At 44.4% G+C, this 23,648-nt stretch overlaps 1 protein-coding gene across 2 annotated transcripts in view; it reads left to right on the top strand.

Moving 5' to 3' along the window:
- VPS35L (VPS35 endosomal protein sorting factor like) overlaps positions 1–23,648 on the top strand; it is a 476,592-nt gene that overhangs the window by 123,673 nt on the left and 329,271 nt on the right. For both annotated transcript variants that reach the window (XM_085629064.1, XM_085629063.1), the window contains 2 exons: positions 3,643–3,727; positions 4,142–4,198. In XM_085629064.1, coding sequence (XP_085485190.1) covers positions 3,643–3,727; positions 4,142–4,198 — 142 coding nt within the window. The remainder of the gene's footprint in view (positions 1–3,642; positions 3,728–4,141; positions 4,199–23,648) is intronic.

The raw sequence follows: 23,648 nt of genomic DNA on the forward strand, positions 1-23,648 counted from the left end.
CTGAGGCTGTTGCGCCTCATGGCCTTCTGCATCCTGTTAGTGACCCATGCACGGTGGCACATGCGGGCTCTGCAGCGAGATGAGAAGTTCCAGTGGGCACAATATCGAGGAAATCTCACTGACCAGGTTCAGATTTCAGAGGGCACTGCGAAAGATCTGCAATGGTGTCTGAAGGACCGCGAATGGTTCACCGGCAGACCCCTCTCCCTTCCCCACCCAGATCTCACGGTAGTGACGGGCGCCTTCCCATCTGTGGTGGGATGGCCATCTGGGAGAGGTGGAGATTAGAGGACTCTGGTCTCCGGCATAAGCCAAGCTCCATGTCAACCTGCTGGAGCTTCGGGCACTTCGACTGGTACTAAAAGCCTTTTTGCCGTCAAAGGGAAGGCTTGATCAAGTGTTTGCAGACAACACTACCGCCATGTGGTACCGCAACAAAAAAGGTGGTGTGGGGTTCTGGACCCTTTGTCAAGAGGCCCTGCATCTCTGGATTTGGCTGGAACATCTGGGCATTTCCCTGGTGGTTCAACACCTGGCCGGCTCTCTGAACACCAAGGCAGACGAGCTCAGCGAAGTTGCCTTGCAGAGTACGAATGGCGCCTCCTTCTGGAGGTGGTACAAGGTCTCTTTCAACGGTGGGGAGAGCCTTGGTTAGATCTGTTCGCCTCCATAGAGAACGTGCAATGTCAGCTGTTCTGCGCGTTGCAGTTTCCAAGTCGGCACTCGATCGGCGACTCTTCATCACGAGTGGAGCTCAGGCCTCCTATATGCCTTTTTGCCAATACCACGTCTGCCCAGAGTGCTCAAGAAGATCAGGAGCAATCGGGCACAGGTTATTCTTGTGGCTCCAGAATGGGCACGGAGAGTTTGTTATCCCGAGCTTATAAAGATAAGCATCAATCCTCTGGCAGGCTGCCTCTTCGGGAGGATCTTCTGTCACAGCAGCAGGGGAGGGTCCTCCTCCCGAACCTGTCCACTTTCTGTCTCCTTGCGTGGAGATTGAGCGGTGACAGTTGACAGCGTTTGACCTTCCTTCTGAAGTCTATGAGGTAATCTTGGTGGCCAGGCGGCCCTCTACAAAGTCAGTATATGGCTGCTGATGGAACAAGTTTTGTAAATATTGTATAGACCAGTCTGTTGACCCTTTATCTGCTCCCTTATCTGAAGTCCCTTTCTTCATACTTTCTTTGGCTTAGCAGGGCTCTGCTCTGGGCAATTTGAAGGCCTACCTTTCGGCCCTTTCTTCTTTTCTTGGGCTGCCTGATCAGCCATCCTCATTCAAATCTCCTATAGTGAAGATTTTAGAAGGGTCTAACCCATTTGTTTCCTCCTTCACCTTTCATCATGCCATAGTGGGACCTAAATTTGGTGCTCACTTTTTTGATGTGTGCAACGTTTGAGCTGCTGAATAACTGTCCTTTGCAGTTGCTCACCATCAAGACAGCTTTTTTGGTGGCAATAACCTCTGCCAGGAGAGTCCGCAAACTGCAAGTGCTATCCTCAAAGGCTCCTTACCTGACCTTTCCGGATAAGGTAGTACCACGAACTAGGGCATCTTTCCTTTCTAATGTGGTAACACCCTTCCCTCTGGGACAGTCAGTTACCCTGGCCACCTTCTATGCGCCTCTGCATCCTTCCAAGGAGGAGTAACGTCTCCACCTTCTGGACCCAAAATGTGCATTGTTGTTCTACCTTGATCGAACCAAAGAGTTCTGGGTGTTTGAACAACTCTTTATAGGATACGTGGGTGCAAAGAGAGGATGTGCTGTCCAGAAGAGGACTATATCCCGATGGGTTATCCTCTGTATAAAAACTTGTTACGCCTTAGCCCCTTGGGGCCCATTCCACCAGGGCAAAAGCGGCACACCGGCTCTTCACTGTGGTGTTCCTATTTCCGATATCTGCAAAGCTGCCACGTGGGCATCTCGCACATGTTCGCCAGACACTACTGCCTGGATTCCTAGGTTTGCAGAGAAGGCCCGTTTGGTTTCTGTTTTGCAGGATTTCCTGGCCTAAGCCGTTCCGAAGTCCCTCCTCCGGGAATGGGATAGCTTGGGTATCTGTTCAAAGGTAAGGAATATGCTAGATGTCTCTATCAGATGGACAAGTTACTTACCTTCGGTAACGCCTTATCTGGTATAGACATGATCGGCGGAATTGGTTGTAAGTGTCAGGGACGTTTCCCTTCAGGGCCCTAGTTGTTGTATATCTGCTTCAATTCATTTCTGTCACCAAGCAGCAGGAAAATTGTTACAAACTTCTGTGCATGCTTACTCTACAAGAACTATTTTAACCTCCATGGCACTGTTTACGGGTGTGCCACCCCAGGATATTTGCAGAGCAGCTACCTGGAAGAATATGCCTACTTTTACGCAAAACTACTGCCTTGATTCTACTTCTCAATTGGGTTGTAGCATTATGACATGTGGTTCAAAGCCATTGTTTCCGGTAAAGTTGAGCTATTGCTTGCTTCCCACCAACCCTTTACTAGTTCTGCACATTTCCTGTAACATAATGTGTTTTCTGTCTTTACAGTATACTGAAATGTTTTCAAATGTTGAACAAAATATTATAAGATACGTTCATAGCTATGTCTTCATTTATTCTTTGGCAAAGGTATATCTCTACGCAATTGTATCCCTGGCAACTCACAGTTCAATGTGCCTCACTACTGCTTTCTACTCTGATTCAAGCATGTGAATCTATGAAAGTTCCAATACTGTAGTACGAAAATAAGTTACTTACCTGTAACTATAGTTCTCCAGTTTTGAAATTTTTCATAGATTCACTTGGACCAACCCTCCTCCCCCGAGAGGCTTGCCTTTCCCTCATTTAACTGGTTCTCTGGCACTGGTGCTATGGAAAATCTGAGGGAATGGAACTCTCTCAGGAGTGTTCTCGAGGGCAGGGCAGTCTAATTGGCTAAAGTATAGGTTTGGTCTCATTTTTTAAATAGACTATGATAGGTTGCAAAATTAAAGGGCCTGGGTCCTTCATGCACTATCTTTAACATTGTATTACTATTGTATGGTACCGGGGACTCCCATCTCCTCGATTGGGAATGATTCAAGCACGTGAATCTATAAAAGATTCCAATACCGGAGAACTACAGTTACAGGTAAATAGCTTATTTTCTTATTCATAAAATTGTTATACAATATTCTCAAAGACTAAAGACGATGGTTATTATAAATAGTGTTGTATATTTGTGTGTTGCTATGTATTGTATATTCCGCCTTTAAAATAGGATAAAAATAGTTTAAAAAATATGATTGAAATATCCACCACAAACACTGTGAAAATATATATTGTGTTAGAGGCGCTGGTGTTGCATTTCCCACTCGGATTTTATACATTTTGTTCAATATCAAGGGACTTTCTTCTTTAAAGCCTCCTTGTTTTGCTCATCTAGTGTTCTCTATTGTCATACCTCCCTAGCTCAACTTATCAAGGCGGCAGTGCTAGATGATGTATTTGATATATGCTGACATATAGTATGTGACTTATTTGCTGCACAAACATTGTCCAGCAGACTTCCACTTAGAGGTCAGGAGCTCATTCTCTCAGTGTTTTGACTTACATTTTTTTGACCTTAAAAGAACTTACAAGTTTGTATTTTTGTTTTGGCTTTTCTTGTGTCAGTGCTCAAAGCTTTTGTCAGATACTGCAGTGATCCAGTTTTATCCGAGCAAGTTTGTCCTGATCACTGATATACTTGACACATTCGGTAAGTTTACATTTATAAGTAGCAATTCATTTATTAGCGTTAATATCCTCGAAAATCCCTATGGATGTAAAGAGTCTTTGTAATGTCCAAACCAATTTCGAATGTCCATGTGGGGTGTTTCTCATTCGATTGGAGTACCATATATAGTGTTTGCTCAGAAATCTAGAGTGTTAGTACTTAAAAAACACATCTGTGTTAATTTAGTGGACTTAGTTTTAGATGTAGTGGTAGTCATAGACGCGCTTAAATGAGTTCAGTAGCAGAGTTTCTACAGATTATATGGTGTTGGCTCATCTACACTAAACGTAAACATTTATGAATGTGTTTGTAAGAATAAACCTGTCTAGTGATTTATTTTGTAATTTCAGATATTATTGTTTGTGAGAAGGATCTGATTTTTTTGTTTTGTTTCAGGGAAGCTTGTGTATGAGCGCATTTCGTCCATGTGTGCAGAGCGTAGCACATTAGCAGGTAAGAGATATTATGTCCTCCATCATCATTGTGTAGTTTTGCCCTTTAGTATCACTGTGCGAAGAGATCTCTTCTTCAGCGTCAGTCTAAAAAAGTGCTTTTTGTTCCATCAAAAATATGAATTTACATCACTTAACAAAAGGAGAGCCATTTTTCTTAAGGTAAAGCCCACGCCTGCATGTCTGGATTTCTTTTATATATTATCAGATCAGGAGGTACATGCTATATTCTTACATCAGTGACCGTGAATTATGTGGCAGGGTTAATTAAATTATGCGGCATAGCGTTGCACCTTTTGTGGGCCTAATAGTTCTCCATTATTTGATTTTACAGGATGTTAAAACTGTCAGAGCATATGTTTCTCTTCGTTACTATCGGTTTAACACCTGAAGGACTGCTACTGCATGGCAATGCATGTGATGCTATTTTATCGTAGCAACCTTTAATTTATTTATGCCAGAAGCGCATCTGCATACTATGAGCAGATGTTGGATTATATGGAAAGTGCAGTAAATCCATAATAATGCAGGAAAATGTTGCTGCCGTGGTTGATGATGTGTGAATGTGTGTGGTGGCAGTACCCCTGAAGGTCTGTTACCAGGTATGAAGAGCTGTCTCTTACTGGACCCAGTGTTATAGATTCACCTCTAAAACTCTAAACGAACGCCCAAGTTCTTATCTTTCCCTCAGTTTCAATAACTTGTTATTAACATCTTCCTTTCATATTCTGCTTTGTCTCAGATGTACTATTCTGTGCTGCTCTAAATAACAGAATTTACTGTTACCCAACTCAATGGTGGCGCATTCATCAACCTGAGAAGGGCTGAGTCTGATCCACCGGAATTGCACCAATCAGTTAATGGTACAATCTGTTGGTTAAACCAGTATTTTATATGTGCTGTGATTCAAAGTTGTTTTTGAGAAGTGCACATTTTGCACATATCTTCTGATATGCTCTATGCCTCGTTTCCTGGAAAGGTTTGGTAACAAGCTCATAGAGTCAGGAGGTGCAGGTTAGGTCTTTGTTCTCCAAATGGATATTGCAAAGCTCAGAATGTGAATGTCCAGACTCTTGAGTTGGTTTTGCCAAATCACTTGCCTGCCCCATCGATGCCCCCAAATGTGTAATTGGCTGTTCTCTTACATTGTTTTTGTAGCCTACTGACTAGTTACGCAAACTGATGTCAGTTACAAAACTGCCTAGCAGTAAAAATAAACCAGTAGAATGTGTGTGTACATTGACTGACATTGCTCACTTGGGCACATCCGGTCGTTCATTTCTTTCCTTTTTGCTCCTTTTACCTGTGATGCAGTGAACCCCAAAGGGGCTGGTATTGTTATCTGTTGTTCATTCTTCTGAGATTCAGGAAAAAGTGTCAACGTTCAAACGTGTGCTTCGGACAAGAGCAAAGTCAATATATCGGTGGAAGCAACAGATGGCATGCCAGTTTGAGGCCATAGAAAAATGTAGTCGATGTGTATGATTTTCAGTGAAAATGGAAAGTCCACTTTGAGTGCTGTCAAATCGCAGCGATGGACTGAAATGTAAGGCCATTGGCCCAGCTCGAACTAGAGCTACCTAGAGCCTACTAGCCTGCTAACTAGCTAGAGCCTACCTAGACCCTACCTAAAGGTAAGTAAGCGCTGAGCGTTTGTTTAGTGTCACTGAAACAAGTGGTGTTTGGCTGTTGCAGTACTATCATCTGTGATGTATCAGCCCTCCTCAGTTCTTCAGATTTCTGGCTGTGTGGATGGGCATGCGAGAAGCATGCGTTCTTAACAAAACACTGTTTGTGTCCAAATAAAATAACAGTCAGTGCCGCAGCGCATTTTAATTCGAGCTCAGAGAAAAAGAGGTTTGTTCCTTTGAAGTTTTTTTTTTTCTGAATCGTTCATTGCCATGGCTTGTTGTACCCTTACGCCAGTTATTTGGGAAATCAAACAAAGCATCCTGTGAAGCGACCTAAGCAGTGAAAGAACTGTTTGATCCCAGGCTATAATAAAATCAAAGGCTGCATTAACAAACTGGAAAGGGAAACCTCTGTAAATATTGAATTAGTACTGCTCTGTGGATTTGAGAGCAGTTTGGGTAAGCACATTTCGGAAATCTTTTTGAATGGAAAATGTTAAATAGTCTAAACCCCTTAAATCGGCTATAATTGATTTCTCATCAGTTCGCTTCATTGTCTTGCCTTGCATGGCAGTTCCCTCTTCATTCTTTCCACCCAGGACATCTAGTCTTCCGGCTTCTGCGACTGCCCTATGACCCGGCTCCATAAGGCAAGCACAGGAAAATACTTTCACATCTCACTCACTGAGCTGCGATAGGTTAGGAAAACAGACAAGCCCCATCTTGTTGTAAATGTTGGTAGCCTCCAAACCATAGAATGATATCCTCCTAGAGCATTAGGACCAAAAAGACTGCCCATAGTCCTGCTTTGTAACGACTCCTTGAGAAGATCCATTTGTTTCCTGTCAGCCTCCTCAAATTTGCAGGTAGAACTGTCCCCAATACTGTCAATATTTACTTGACTTTGGCTGATGTCATCAGCTTCTGTAACCTATCTTTCAGATGTAACTTGCTGTCAGTCCACTCAGACACAAGTGCAGTGTTGACAATCTGTCAAATCTCACACGCAAACACCTTCCCACTATATAGTAGAAAGTCTAGCAGCGGGCTGACTCAATGGACAAAAATGTTTGTCATGGAAGTTTTTGCTACTTTCCAAATAAATTTCCATTTACTAGCATCATTTGCCCCATGATAAAAACTACTAAAATGGTTTTCAACTTGGGCATGCTGTTCTATCACAAACTGCCTTGGATCCCAAGGTCACTTTACTTGACAAATCATTCCACCACCAAAATCGTCATTTTAAGCTCAGTCCTAAGGGAATGTATGACAGAACGATGCAGGGAAATACTCTGCATGCCTTTACCATGCATTTTTCACCACGCTTTTTTAGAACGCATATATGTTTTTTACCAATAAATATATATATATATATATGTATATCAAACCGCAAAAGTTTGTCCACAAGAGAAGAACCACACGACAGGTAAGTATGATTTCAGCGTTTTACTGGGAAAAGCTGCAGCACACCAGTGGGGGCACCCATCAAAATCAAGAGTCAATATGCCGACGCGTTTCGTGCGCTGCGCGCACTTCTTCATGGGCTGACAGGAGTGAGAGCGCCAAGCAAACCAGAAGCACCTGAAATACTCGTGACGTTGGCCCATGTGGGCGGAAACAGCCAAACTGCTTGCTGGTCTACGTAGTGTCTGGTTGTATTATTCAAGTGAACTTGCTTGCACGCTATCACCAATAGTCCAAATAAATCCCAAGTGGGTCGATGCGAACTCACAGCATGGGGGCTGCACCATCTGACTTTTCTCTCGCCCTTTCCTGCTCCTCAATGCTAACGCCGGTTGGCGCCAGCACGGACCGTGAGGCACGGCGGGGCTCTTCTCGCGGCAGGACTGGCCGCTAAACATCAAACCGCAAAAGTTTCACTTGAATAATACAACCAGACACTACGTAGACCAGCAAGCAGTTCGGCTGTTTCCGCCCACATGGGCCAACGTCACGAGTATTTCAGGTGTTTCTGGTTTGCTTGGCGCTCTCACTCCTGTCAGCCCATGAAGAAGTGCGCGCAGCGCACGAAACGCGTCGGCATATTGACTCTTGATTTTGATGGGTGCCCCCACTGGTGTGCTGCAGCTTTTCCCAGTAAAACGCTGAAATCATACTTACCTGTCGTGTGGTTCTTCTCTTGTGGACAAACTTTTGCGGTTTGATGTTTAGCGGCCAGTCCTGCCGCGAGAAGATAGCGTGCAAGCAAGTTTACTTGAATAATACAACCAGACACTACGTAGACCAGCAAGCAGTTCGGCTGTTTCCGCCCACATGGGCCAACGTCACGAGTATTTCAGGTGCTTCTGGTTTGCTTGGCGCTCTCACTCCTGTCAGCCCATGAAGAAGTGCGCGCAGCGCACGAAACGCGTCGGCATATTGACTCTTGATTTTGATGGGTGCCCCCACTGGTGTGCTGCAGCTTTTCCCAGTAAAATGCTGAGATCATACTTACCTGTCGTGTGGTTCTTCTCTTGTGGACAAACTTTTGCGGTTTGATGTTTAGCGGCCAGTCCTGCCGCGAGAAGAGCCCCGCCGTGCCTCATGGTCCGTGCTGGCGCCAACCGGCGTTAGCATTGAGGAGCAGGAAAGGGCGAGAGAAAAGTCAGATGGTGCAGTCCCCATGCTGTGAGTTCGCATCGACCCACTTGGGATTTATTTGGACTATTGGTGATAGCGTGCAAGCAAGTTCACTTGAATAATACAACCAGACACTACGTAGACCAGCAAGCAGTTCGGCTGTTTCCGCCCACATGGGCCAACGTTACGAGTATTTCAGGTGCTTCTGGTTTGCTTGGCGCTCTCACTCCTGTCAGCCCATGAAGAAGTGCGCGCAGCGCACGAAACGCGTCGGCATATTGACTCTTGATTTTGATGGGTGCCCCCACTGGTGTGCTGCAGCTTTTCCCGGTAAAACGCTGAGATCATACTTACCTGTCGTGTGGTTCTTCTCTTGTGGACAAACTTTTGCGGTTTGATGTTTAGCGGCCAGTCCTGCCGCGAGAAGAGCCCCGCCGTGCCTCACGGTCCGTGCTGGCGCCAACCGGCGTTAGCATTGAGGAGCAGGAAAGGGCGAGAGAAAAGTCAGATGGTGCAGCCCCCATGCTGTGAGTTCGCATCGACCCACTTGGGATTTATTTGGACTATTGGTGATAGCGTGCAAGCAAGTTCACTTGAATAATACAACCAGACACTACGTAGACCAGCAAGCAGTTCGGCTGTTTCCGCCCACATGGGCCAACGTTACGAGTATTTCAAGTGCTTCTGGTTTGCTTGGCGCTCTCACTCTTGTCAGCCCATGAAGAAGTGCGCGCAGCGCACGAAACGCGTCGGCATATTGACTCTTGATTTTGATGGGTGCCCCCACTGGTGTGCTGCAGCTTTTCCCAGTAAAACGCTGAGATCATACTTACCTGTCGTGTGGTTCTTCTCTTGTGGACAAACTTTTGCGGTTTGATGTTTAGCGGCCAGTCCTGCCGCGAGAAGAGCCCCGCCGTGCCTCACGGTCCGTGCTGGCGCCAACCGGCGTTAGCATTGAGGAGCAGGAAAGGGCGAGAGAAAAGTCAGATGGTGCAGCCCCCATGCTGTGAGTTCGCATCGACCCACTTGGGATTTATTTGGACTATTGGTGATAGCGTGCAAGCAAGTTCACTTGAATAATACAACCAGACACTACGTAGACCAGCAAGCAGTTCGGCTGTTTCCGCCCACATGGGCCAACGTCACGAGTATTTCAGGTGCTTCTGGTTTGCTTGGCGCTCTCACTCCTGTCAGCCCATGAAGAAGTGCGCGCAGCGCACGAAACGCGTCGGCATATTGACTCTTGATTTTGATGGGTGCCCCCACTGGTGTGCTGCAGCTTTTCCCAGTAAAACGCTGAGATCATACTTACCTGTCGTGTGGTTCTTCTCTTGTGGACAAACTTTTGCGGTTTGATATATATGTATATATATAGTATTTGTGGGGGTGACCCCCCCCCCCCCCAAACCCCTGAACTTACCTTAAATGCGTGGTAAAGGCATACGTTGTAAAAGCATATGCTTTCTAAAACCATATGTGGTAAAAAAATGTGTGGTAAAGGTGTACAACATGGTAAAAACCTTGTTGTAAAGGCGGTTACCTGTCCTAAGGCAGCCACTGCCCTCTTCAGAACATACAGCAGGAATTCTACATCTGTATGCCTACTTGCCCACTGAAGAAACATCAGCAAATTTGAAGCCAAGCAGCAAGAGCCATGTATGTCAACCTACTAGATTAAATGGCCATTTGATAAAATTTAGCACCAGAATTCTATTCAAATTCTACCTGTCTACTGTTGATGCACAGACTATATATTGTCTGCAGCATTGTTCTTGCTTCCTCAACTTATATTAAAATATATGTTTAAAAAATATGTTGCCGCAATACCCCACCACCATTGGGTTTCCAAAAGTAAAAATGAACCCTTTTTTTTTTCTCAAGATGACTTCTTACATTGCAAGGTCAGTTTAAATTACATTGCTGTTTGAGAATGTAAAAATCAACAATTGAGTGGGTATTTTGAAATAGACTTGTGTTAGTAGGAAAGACGGCCCAATCTAGGCTTTAATTGTGCAAAAAAAAAGACAATTAATTGGTGGAGTGAATTTATCAGCTAGGTCTGTGGTTCAGACTGGGTCCAAATAGTGAGCCTTGGGTGCGGCAATGTGAAGGGGAATGAGAAAAAAGGGCTTCTGTGATAACGACATTTGAATGCCTTAGTACATCGGGTAAGGATTTTACAAGGGACAGTGCCAGTGATACAGAAATTAAGAAATATGCCTATTAGTATGAGGGAGGCTGTGTAAAATTAATTTAGTAGATAGTATGAGGAGAGTATAAAAAGGCTAGCACCACTTTGTGTGTTGACCTCTGTGATTTAAAAAACCATGTGCGATACTGAACTGCTCCTAAAGCAACATTCACAGTCTTTTGTCAACCTGTGTAGCTTGGCACAAAAGCAGGCAGGCTTAGTTTCGAGGCACTGTGTAAAGTATTTATGCTGCACTTAAACAGCAATAAAGTAAAAACACAAAACAAGAAAAACCCCCTCACCAATTTAGACAAAGTACTTTTTTTTTTTAATTTCAAATCTTTTTTATTGAGAAAGAAATCAAGGACATACAAAAAAAAAAAGACAATGACGATAAATGACAATAAATGACAATAAATGACATATGCAATCCCAGAGCCCCTGAGAACTGGCAAATCAAACTGGCGAGTCACTAGGGGAGTCGCCCCCACCACAGACAAAGATGCATTCATAGTCCTAAATACATAGCAATAAGATCCGTACATCAGAACTATCATCAGGACTATAATTCTGACCTTGCATCCGAATATCATGAGCAACCTTATAGTGAAACTTGTAATGAAACTGAAATTGGAAATACTGAAACTGGGGCTAAATGAATTAAATGAATTAAATGAATGAGATGAGATTAATTAAATGAATTAAATGAATTAAATGAAATGAAATAAATAAATGAAATAAATGAAATAAATAATTAAATAAACGAAAGAAACGAAATGAATTTAATTGAATGAGATTGGTTCAGACCAAGCTATGCCATGAATTCCATATCAGTCCCCATACTCCGCTTGCATTATGGTAAGTGAGCGTCATATATCAGCCTATGCCTTATATCATGTGGTTCCTTCAGAATCCGCCACACCCTGTCCTCTATAATCTAGTAGACATAGTTCTTCCCTTCCCCTCAGGGCGGGTCAAATGAGAACGATGAACTGTCCAGGGATTTCCAGAGCCTCCTATTGGGAGCGCGCCACGGGGATGAGTGTAGCGCTGGATTATCAGCTCCTCTTAGGAACGAGAGCCATTCCTGCCAAACCCTGAATGAGACCTCAGAGGCGCTCTTCCATTTACATAGTACCACCTTGCATGCTAGAGTAAGCATAATGTCTAACAACTGACGGTCATTGCCACTAGGAAGCTCGTGATCCAGCACCCCCAACAGAACATAGACAAACTCCCTCTTGGATTTGATCTTAAAAGTATGGTCTATGCAGTCGAACACTTTCCCCCAAAACAGACCTAGTGCAGAGCACCCAAAAAGCATATGAGCCAAGTCACCCACCGCTGAATTACAATTCCAACATAGGGGGCTATCCCTCAGATGCAGCCGATGGAGTTTTTCTGGCGTCCAGTATGTCCTGTTAAGGAGCATGTATTTAGTTTGGGCCAGAATTGGGGAGATCTTATTCGTCAGGGCAGCAGCATGTATCAAGTCCCAGTCAAATACCAAACCAGTAGAGTTAGGCTCAGATTCCCACCTGGATTCATTCTTCTTGTATGCCTTCCTTGGGGCGGGGAGGAGTAATTTATAGATTTTAGAGACAAAGTGACCCGACCTCATGAGTCGTGGAACCTGGGTCTTAAGCCAAGGGTCGCTAGAGTTGAGCGAGCGAGTAGACAAAACGACCTTGAGTTTCAAAAAGTCATAAAAATCCATTGGTGACAGGTTGTGGCTAGCCTGAAGCGAGGAGAATGGTAATGGTTGTCCTTCCTCAAATAAGTCCTTAACCAGATTAATGCCTTTCTTAGACCAATCCCTCCACTGCAGAGGCTTCCCTTCCATTTTAAACGACGGATTATGCCATAACGATCCCATAGTAGACTTCCTCCATAACAAACCTGCTTTATGAGTCTGATCTAGTCTCAGAAGCGCTCTTCTCGTATTCAGTAATATGTACTTGGAATGGGGCAGATGGGATAGATCCATTGAAAGAAATGCTGCTAGGGGGGCATTACCAGCCAGAGATTTTTCAATCTCAATCCACAACGGGGTGTATTCCGCATCCTCACACAACCACTGCGCCCCCTGCTTACACAGAAAGGCCGTCTGGTAATTCCTAAAGCTAGGCAGACCCAGGCCGCCTTTTCCTTTTGATAGCTGTAGCTTCTTCATATATATCCTGGGTTTCTTCCCCTGCCACAGGAACCCCCCAAACAGCCCATCCACCTTTGTCAAGAAGGCCTCCGAGAACGTCATCGGTAACATGCACGCCAGATAATTTACCAATGGTGTCACCATCATCTTTAGGGTTTCCACCCTGCCCCACCATGACAGGAATTTCGGAGACCATCCCTCTAATAATTTAGATATTTTCTTCAGAATCAAGGTTTCGTTCACCCCCAAAGTTGTGACTAGATCCTTATCAAATTCCAATCCCAAGTATTTAAAGCAGCCTGGCTGCCACGTCAAGCCTGAGTCCCCCATGATCACTTTATTACCAAAATTATTCAACAATTTAACCTCTGTTTTATCTTTATTCAGCTTGTATCCTGACACCCTGGAGAAATCGGCAATGGTAGAAAGAAGAGCCGGTATAGCTTCTTCCGCCCTTTCTGAGACTATTAAAACATCATCCGCATATGCAGTCAACTTTATTGTACATTCTTCAAATGGGATACCAGCAATACCATCGTTATTTCTCAATCGATAGAGAAAGGGTTCAATGGCCAATAGAAACAGTGAGGGTGAGAGAGGACAACCCTGTCTGGTGCCTTGGTGTAAATTAAACGAGGAGGAAAATGATCCGCCATTCCTAACCCTCGCCGAGGGACAGGAGTATAAAGACATCACCATCTTTGTAAAAGTTTGACCCAGGTTGAACTTATTTAGGACTGCCTTCAAATAGTTCCAATCGACCCTATCGAACGCCTTCTCTGCATCAAGCGTGATTGCAACCGTGGGTGTAGGTAACAGTCTTGCCCTTTCAAGTACATGCGCCAGTATTCTGGTATTATCGCTCGACAGTCTATGCTTTAAAAACCCCGCCTGCGAGGCATGTATCAATTTGGGCAGGACCTTTTGAAGCCGATTGGCCAAAATCATGGCTAGAAGTTTACAGTCGAGATTAATGAGGGAGATAGGCCTATAATTCTTTGGTAGCGCCGGGTCTTTCCCTTCTTTCGGCAGTACCGCAATGATGGCTTCCGACAACGTTCCCCTCACCTCCCCCACAGTACTGATTTCTTGGAATAGGTGTAAGAGTGGTTGTGATAGTAGTGGGGAAAAACTCTTGTAAAATCTAGCGGTGAACCCGTCCGGTCCGGGTGCCTTACCGCATTTTAACGCTTTAATGACTGTCTCTACTTCCTGAAGAGTGATGGGACCGTTAAGGCCATCACGATCTACAGTGGACAGGGAGGGGAGCTTGCAATCATCCAAGTAACCGTCTATTTTGGAATCAACTACCTCCTTGTTCTTGGCATAATGTTGCTCATAAAATTGTTTGAATACTTCCGCTATCTCCACCGGGTCAGAGTGTGCTGTTCCCCCCTGGTCTTTGATGGAAATTATCGTATTCTTTTGAACTTTAAACTTGAGGTATGCCGCGAGGCTTTTCCCTGCCTTGTTGGACGCACAGAGTTTGAATTTCTTCCTCTTAGTCAACCAAATCCCTGCTCTCTCACTGACTATTTTGTTATATTCATACTTTTTATTAGCTAGTTTATTCATTGTGTCCTCTTTCCTATCTGACAGGTGCTTCTTTTCCAATGCTGCAATTTCTCTTTCCAAGACCTCCAGAGCTTTATTGTGTTCCTTATTGATAACAGATTTTATTTTAATAACTACCCCTCTTATTGTACTCTTTAGCGCCTCCCACCGAATCAGATCCGAAGTGTCCCCCCTGCCATTGTGTTCTAAGTAGTCACCAATCGCGGACTCTATCTCCACCCTATATTGTTCTTTATCGAGGACCTCCTCATTAAACCTCCAGATTGATTGTCTGGCAGAAGACTTAACATTGGAAATGGACAAGGAGATACATGAGTGATCGGATAAGACCCTTGGCTCTATAGATGTTTCTTCCATTCTGGGAGTGCCATTCTTTGTTATAAATAGATAATCGATCCTGGAGAATGAGTCATGTGGTGGAGAGTAAAAGGTATAGTCCCTCCCATCAGGGTTCTGTAACCTCCATGTATCTACCAGTTGGAATCGAGTGCACAGATTAGTGAAGGCCTTATGAGATTTATTGCTACAGAAGGAGCATCTGGAGTCCCTGTCCAACACAGGGTCAAATGGGAGGTTAAAGTCCCCTGCCATAATGTGAATGGCTGAATCCGGGATAGTCTCTAGTTGTTTAGCCAGATCAGACCAGAAGGATAGTTCACAGGTATTAGGGGCATAAACATTTGTCACATAAAATTCAGTATCGTCTTTAGACAACTTGGTCGTAACCCACCGCCCTTTTGAGTCCGAGTCAAAGGAAAGCAAATCTACGTTAGATTTTTTCGCAATCAATGTCAGGACCCCATTTTTCTTTCCTATCGCCTCCGACCCTGCGACCTCAACAAAGAATTTATTCCTAAGAGTATGAAATTGTGAGGCCTCAAGCTTAGTTTCCTGCAACATCACAATGTCACCCTTTTGCCTACGTAAATATTCCAGAATCTTTTGGCGCTTAACTGGCTGATTTAGGCCCTTGACATTGAGAGAGAGCATTTTCAAGTTATTCATTCTCGTCACGCCTATAGGCGTATCAATAGCGGGTAATGACATAACTAATCAAAGCCAACATGGTGGATTGAGAACAAACTGCTCTCAACAGTGTCTACTCGGTCCTCCCTCACACTCGCCGGGGACGCCCCAACCTTCACTTCACTAGCATGAGGATAGAAGTACAATCCGCAAGGGCAACAACAAGTGAATAATACTAGGTCAGGAGTGTATTGCGACTGGACATAAACACTATCAGGATCGTGACAGCCACCCCAGCGTGGATGTTGGCAGTATGAAGAGTCTGAGTCTGAAGTGCAGTGGAATATGACAGAAGCATAGGTAGGATCGCGGCAATGTAATCGACATAGGCATTGGCAATAAAAGGGACCTGATACGCGCTGGAACATGACATAGGCAATAACATAAGCAATAACATAAGTACAAATTAACACTAAAAACAAATACACATACCCCCCACTCTCCCTCTCCCATCCTCCCACCTCCCCCTCACCCTCCCGAACACCCTCTCCCATCCCTCCACCCTGAGTTAAACTAGTAGGCATGGTGACACGGAAAGACTAGTGTTCCTCCCATGGTCACAAATCGCATTCATGCAGGCAATTCGGAAATTGACCCAATATCTAAACAGCTCAAACCTGAGCGCTCATTAAGCAACCGAGCCTATCCAGGCACCAATTAACCTGAATTATCAGTATACATCAATAGTAATAATCTGAAATACCCACCCTCACTGACCTTAACCCATTCTAACAAAAGGCACATCCGGGCAGAACAGTGAGCAAATAATAGATAGATATGAGCGGATCATGGCTAGTAACCAACACTCGAACAGAGCACAAGTCGCCCAAGAGCACAGAAGAGAAGATTCTCCTCCCCCTCTATTCCATGGATATAACCCACCACTGCAGCAGTACAACAGTATAACAAAACATCAGAAACCAGCATTGCATGGCCCTAAATGACCAGCGAAATGATAATCTGCTATGAAACCAGAGAGTTCTACTTAGATGATGAAGTGGAAGCCGCCGTTGACGTGTCCATATGTAGCTCATCACCTCCCTCAATACATTGCCTGAGTTTCACCGGGTCCGTGAAAACCTGCGGGGATCCTTTGATAAAGACGCGGAACTTTGCTGGACCCACAAAACCAAATTGGTGTCCCAGCGACTTCAGCTGTGGTCGCAAAGCAAGAAAAGCCTTCCTCGTGTCAACAGTCTCCTTACTGTAGTCCTGTGATATAAACACTTTACTAGATTTCCAGAGCACATGGTTATTTTTGCGCACAAATGATAATATCTGTTCCACATGTTGGTATCGCAATGGTTTGCAAACAATTGGTCGCGGACCTCTCTGTCCCGGCAAGACCCTGCCCGGAACTCTATGAGCTCTATCAAATTCCAGTGGGTGATGAAAGCTAAGATTAGTGGCCTGCGAGAACCATGTTTCTAGAAATGAGACACAGGACCCGTACGATTCTTCTGACCCCTCCGGAATCCCAAAAATGCGTAGGTTCCCCCTCCGATTTCTGTCTTCCAATTCCGACAGCTTCCGTGACATCTGCTCCGTGGAAATATGTATTTGTTTCAACGAGCTACACGTTTTGGATTCCATATCCTCGAGGCGGCTGATTCTCGATTCCGACTCCGTCAATCTGGCATTAGTGTCCCTGATGTCTTTGCGAATTGCTACGATTTCTTCTTTTGTAGATTTCGCAATCTCTCTCACCTCTTCTAATCTATTTAATATCATGTCCATCGTGTCCGTCACATCCTTTTTACCCTTGACCGGTGAGATCGGATTGGGTGGCTCTGCTTTGAGTCTTTTTAAATTCTTTGTTTCTTTGTTTGTTTCTTTGTCCCCCATCTTGGGAACGCACGTAGAGGCTGTCAAGCACAATTACAAATCCCAAAGACAATCACCCCGGCAAGGGTTCCTCAATGTGGTCTCTTTCCCAGAAAACAGCGTGGGCAGGAACCAAAATCTCAGAGCATATCTCCGCATATAACAGCATACAACAGCGTGCCTTGTGGGCCAGCCAACGCATTGATGGAGCGGCAACCCGCAGCAAATCCAAGTCAGTCACACTTTTGTTTAGCTGACTTCTTCTTCCATGCGCTACTCAGGCATTAGCTACACAGTCGGTGCATATGTAACCAGGAAGCCCCCAGCATCCTCAGTACTCACAGCCTTCATTAGAACTTATCATTTTTCATCGTGCTCCTTAAGTCGGCATTCATCTTCCATTCATCTTCCATCTTCCATGCTCAGGTTCATTGCCTCCGTTAAGCTCCTTAAGTTTCATTTATGTTCATTTATGTTCATTCATGTTACACCTGCGCAGCTGACTGAATCTTAACTGCACTTCTTATGCACTCTCATGCGCCATGCGCAGCCTTACTTCCTCCATCGAGTTTGCCTTACTTCAGCCATCCAGTTTGCATCCAGTTTGCATCCAGATTGCATCTGTGCTCCACATTAACCTCGTCCGTACACAATACTCCTCTCAGCTTCAGGAATTCGCTGGTGCTCCGGGGAACCCTGCCGTCGCCGCCGCCGCCATTTTATGACCGTCCGTGCCTCAGTACATCAGTGAATCACGGCTGACCCAGCCCGTTGGCGGTGAAAGCCACATCTCCCAAGGTGCTCCCCGTTCGTGTGCGTGTGCGCTACCAGCGATCTAACAGCGTTCTCACACTGACCTTCCTCATTCGAACTTCGGGAACGTCGATTCGCTCTCCGAGACCGGGACTCCAGGGATTCCCATCGCCGCCATCTTGCGCGTCCGCGTTACCTCTCCTGTCGGGGAACGCCACCTCATTCCAACCTGGAAGTGCCCCCTCAGTCGTATTGTATCATGTAGACCTTACGACCTTCCACAGCAGACCTTCCAGTGTTGCAGCGATATCTGTAGCGTTAACATCCGTCCGGTGGCCAGCAGGATCTCACGACCTCATGTATCGCTCGGCAGCCGCCTTCAGGGGCTTCGGTGATAACTCTCCAACGGGACTGCCCAGGCGTCTCAAACTTGAGCCAGAGTCGGGCGTCGAACTCCGATCGCCAAATCAATCGTTTTCCGCTCGCATGACTCGCTTTTGACTCCGTCAGCTGCTTCCGATTACACGACCACGGGAGGAGCAGTGCGCTAAGCCGCCATCTTCCCCGGCGTCCAAACCACGCCCCCGACAAAGTACATTTTTAATAAAGTATTTGACACCACAGCAACAAAGATCCAATCTGTACAGCTGGAGATATGCAATTTAAAAGATTTAAGGAAAGTAAAGTGCCTAAAAGCACAAACCCCACTCGCGGTAATCTGGTTGTGCGAGACCAGGTAAAAGTCACAAGTTTCGTCCGACCTCGATGGAGTGTAGGCCGGATAAAGGAACCAGGTTAGCCCCACTGAAAATGTTACCTTTGATGTGAATGGGGCAGCGAGGAGCAGGAAGAGCATAACTCGTATTTCCTGTTGGGGAGGGGGGGGGGGGTCGCAGACTGTCGTTGGTGGAGATTCATGCTGGTGGTCACTGCGGACTGTCAATGCAGAAGAGTGAAGTCCAGACGTTTGGTAAGGCTCTTTTAGCACATTGACGGAGTCTTTAGACACACTTATCACCGTGCACTTTTGTGATTGAGTTGAGTCTCTTCTCATTTCCCTACATGCACTTTGGTTATGCAGTAAAGTTCTACCTTACAGCAATGTCTTGGTCCAATGCCCTGGCCCCATTTGTGCCAATTTATTTTAATATTCTCTTTTCCAAGTAATGTGTGAATAAGAAAATGGCATAGCTCAATTTATGATATTGATGTTTTCAGATTCCCCTGACGAAGGGCCACCGCAAAGCCCGAAATGCATTGGGAGAAACCGTTGATACTTCAGCATCTTTGTTATTATGTTCTTTGACTATTTCAATGAACTTTACATCATCTTCAATTTATGGAAATAAAGCAGATTGAGCTACATGCAATGCTTCATTGCTTGGATGGATAATTGGAAGCAGAGATTCATCTGTAGTTTATTTTTTTCATGAACTGATTGACTTTGAAAAAACCGTCTCACATTGTATTTCCAATAAAGTGTATACTTTCATAGTACATTATAGTAGTGCACTTAGCCCCCAGGATATACTTCCTGGTTTCTTTTTTCCTTTTGGATCAGGTGGCTGGCAGAGCCCCCTACTAGGTGCACACTCGATTCTCATTAGTGTTTGTAATAGTGATTATGTTGATTTATAATTTGTTGAAGCGAGTGCATTCCAGCTGTGTGTATTTTGTCTTGTTTTTCAACTTTCTGAAAGGGGCATTTTCAGAATAGGGATTTTAAATCCGATTTTATCTTTAAAGAGGGTTTTAAATTCTAGTTCCTCAGACACCAAACTTTACATTCATAACTGCTGAAAACAAGGATGGGTAAGAAAGAAATGGAAACCTGCATCACACGATCTTGTGTTTATTCTTGCACCGGTGCCCCAAACTCATTTGTGGGCCACACAATGTGAAAGCCCTTTCATGCAGGGCAAAGGTGACTTCTGCTTCCTGATAAGGAGATTAAGACTGTAGATGCTACTGGTAAACTGGTGGCAGTCGACACTTCAACTCGGTGGCATATTGCTAACTCTAGAATTCTCTAAAGCCCCCACATGGCCATTAATCAATCATTAATTCAAGGAACACTACGTAAACATTAGTCTTGCATATTTGAGTATTTATCTCCCTTCACATATATTCTTTTTAGTACTTGTCATTTTTATGATAATCATATCCATCTGGTACAATCAAAACAACGCTTTTCAACCTCATGAAGTGTAGGGGTATGTACAAGTCTTTTAGGAGGTCATCATCGGGGCAAAGAGGAAAAACTGGTTCAGTCTAGATGTAAAAAACAAAAAATTCCGCATTATAATAAGGCTCAGTCGGTTATTCACCGAGCGCAGCCCCAAGAACATACGTGTATGTGTAGTGAATTAGACTATAGTAAATATATACAACTTTACAGCCCAATACGACGATGCTATTGTGGCAAAAAAGACGCGATGGGGAAGAAGCCACCAGATTACGTATTTAATGTGTCACCATACATGCTTTCAAAAAGTGTGCAGAGTTTTTTTTTTTTTAACTCACCCCCCCCCTTTACAGTCTAGGCCTTACTGGATCATACCCCATTTTGGGTTCATATACATTACTCTCTGGAACGACTAGCCTGATATGCTAGACACCAGTGGGAAGAGATAGCAGTCCTTTTGGAATATCTGCCTCACTCCCATAGCAAATGGGCGTAACAAATTGTGCTGGAGGAAAAAATCATCACCAGTGCAGTCATTAAATGTTTTTGGGATGCAATGGACACTTCCTTCAAGCAGATAAATATTGTAATACAAGCATACACTGAAACAGCATGCTGGACTGTAAACCTTAGGCTTCCGTCCAGAAGTCTAGCAACACCTTACCAGCCTTACCATTTGGTGAAAAAAGTTTGTGTAGCCCAGGTTGATTTAATGCTGATAAAAATAAAGATTTGGAGACCCGAAAACCATTGGTGCCCTTCTACATCAATAACTACAGTCCCAATTTTGATGGATAAAAGCATATCCTGCAGCAAAGTGACCTCATCAACTACAGTGGTCCTTTCATCCTAAAAGTCAGCAGCTGTAAAAGTAGGTTTGGAAACTCTTCGGAGTCCTCCCAGGATGATGGCTGCACAAAGGTGTCGAGGGAAAAAGGTGCCTATGCCTGAAAATAATGACGTTCTGTACAACTCCTTCCCACCATACAGTACCTTTTGGGGAAAGACGTAGGTTATCCCTTTCACAACAGGAAACGAGAACCTTCAGATCAATTAGCTCTTTGAAAATTGCTCACAGTTATTGCTTAAAGTTTCAAAGTGTAAAAATCTCCAATAAACCAACAAAGGCTTGGCAGCAAAAGGATTCACAATTTTACTTAGGACCTACACTTAAGTGGGGAAAAGTTCTCTCCCTTCAATTTCTGGTATTATATCCAAAATGGTGTAGTCCTAGACCTCTAATTTAAATAAAAACCACTATAACAGCCCTGCCTTGGCCTGACAATCACTCCTCCACAGTGAATAAATCAAGAAAAAGTGTGTGAAAATGAGAGGGCACCTCACGTACGCAACACCAGGAAGGTTACTAGCCGGTTCTTGCCAGTATGCCCACGTTTTATCATCATCGGTTGCCCACTCAAAAAAGTCAGGAAATTCGTGTCCAGTGAAAAAGAAAAGGGAACAGATCAAGAGAGGAAATTTACTGTCCCCATCAGAGGAAAAAAGAAAGAAAGAACCCAGTGTATTGCAAAGAACCAGATGTTCAAAGCAATTATTAAGATTGAGTTATAGACTCATTTAAAGTAACCCTCTTTATTCAAACTAGTGAGTCCACTCAAAGTAAAAGCACTCAATGTTGCTAACCTTTATAAGGAAGGCCAACATGTTTCATTGTTGTATTGTTGTATTATTGGGGTTGTATTGAATACTCTTCCCCCGGTTATTTAGAACAGCACTATCGCTAATTCGTGTTCCACCGCAACCAATTGCTTCGTGGGCCGTCTCTCGTCCCCGCTTCGAGAGACGGCCCACGAAGCAATTGGTTGCGGTGGAACACGAATTAGCGATAGTGCTGTTCTAAATAACCGGGGGAAGAGTATTCAATACAACCCCGTTGGGTGTAGTGGAGGCTGGTACGAATGCCCTCGGCCTCTACATGCCCTTGCGCAAATACTAAAATATTTGTCCGGTGAGGCAAATGTTTGAAACCCCATGCCCTGATGAATTTGCCAGAACAATGTCAAGTGGCAATGAAACATGTTGGCCTTCCTTATAAAGGTTAGCAACATTGAGTGCTTTTACTTTGAGTGGACTCACTAGTTTGAATAAAGAGGGTTACTTTAAATGAGTCTATAACTCAATCTTAATAATTGCTTTGAACATCTGGTTCTTTGCAATACACGGGCTTCTTTCTTTCTTTTTTCCTCTGATGGGGACAGTAAATTTCCTCTCTTGATCTGTTCCCTTTTCTTTTTCACTGGACACGAATTTCCTGACTTTTTTGAGTGAGCAACCGATGATGATAAAACGTGGGCATACTGGTGAGAACCGGCTAGTAACCTTCCTGGTGTTGCGTACGTGAGGTGCCCTCTCATTTTCACACACTTTTTCTTGATTTATTCACTGTGGAGGAGTGATTGTCAGGCCAAGGCAGGGCTGTTATAGTGGTTTTTATTTAAATTAGAGGTCTAGGACTACACCATTTTGGATATAATACCAGAAATTGAAGGGAGAGAACTTTTCCCCACTTAAGTGTAGGTCCTAAGTAAAATTGTGAATCCTCTTGCTGCCAAGCCTTTGTTGGTTTAATGAATGTTGAGAGGAGGGCGGCTTGGCACATACCCTCTATAGCTCCATATTGTGATGGGGTAAAATATCTCCAATACCTTATTTATCTTCGTGTGTATGGCAAACATATCTCCACTCACAGTCAGAAGGCTACTAATGGAGCTTTCCTTTCCACCTAGCTTAGACAGTCAAGCCAACAATTTGCCCGTTTTGACCCCTTCCATACAAGATCTAATTGAGTATTCCTTATATTCCAAACCTCGCCACCATTCTAATTGGGTGCGCATGCCTCGCTTTGTTTTACTTACATGTCTAGCAAAACACAGGGATCATAACCATCTTGCTCCCTTTCTCTTAATTTCTTCTCCACCTCATAAATATCTTATACCGAGACCCGACATATTCCTGAGAGTTTTTATGACGTGTCCCCAGATCACAACGTTTGACAGTTTATCAAAGAGTCAAAAGCCATCCGATCATTCTCTCTGGAAACAAAAAAATATTCTCGATTGTACCCTGAAATGCAGTGTTCTTAAGCGCACTCACTTGCACCTCCCTGTGGGAGTGGCTGTCGAAGCTCCCCCCCCCCCTCCTCCACCCCCCCCCCATCCCCCCGGAAAGTCAGCAGTACTGGGTTGTGATGAGATCACTCTGCACAAGTATTCAGCAGCAATTTATCTTGACTGCAGGCTTGTTAAGCAAGTAACTATCCAGTCTGACTGGCAAATCATGGGCTGGGGAGTAAAATTAGTATTCTGTACAGTTCAGGCACTTGCATTGTATTGAATCTACCATTCCCAACTGCCATGATGATCCCTAAGCATACGGTCTGGTCCCACCACCATAGAGGTTGGGAGTGACTGATGTGACCTGTCCATGAATCATGATAGCCCACTTGTTCTGCAGTTGACTGTAGATACTGGCCAGAAATACTTCCCGTCCTTTTAGTCTGCCATAAAC

The sequence above is a fragment of the Triturus cristatus genome, chromosome 10, assembly GCF_964204655.1.
Source record: "Triturus cristatus chromosome 10, aTriCri1.1, whole genome shotgun sequence".
NCBI classification, from domain to species: domain Eukaryota; kingdom Metazoa; phylum Chordata; class Amphibia; order Caudata; family Salamandridae; genus Triturus; species Triturus cristatus.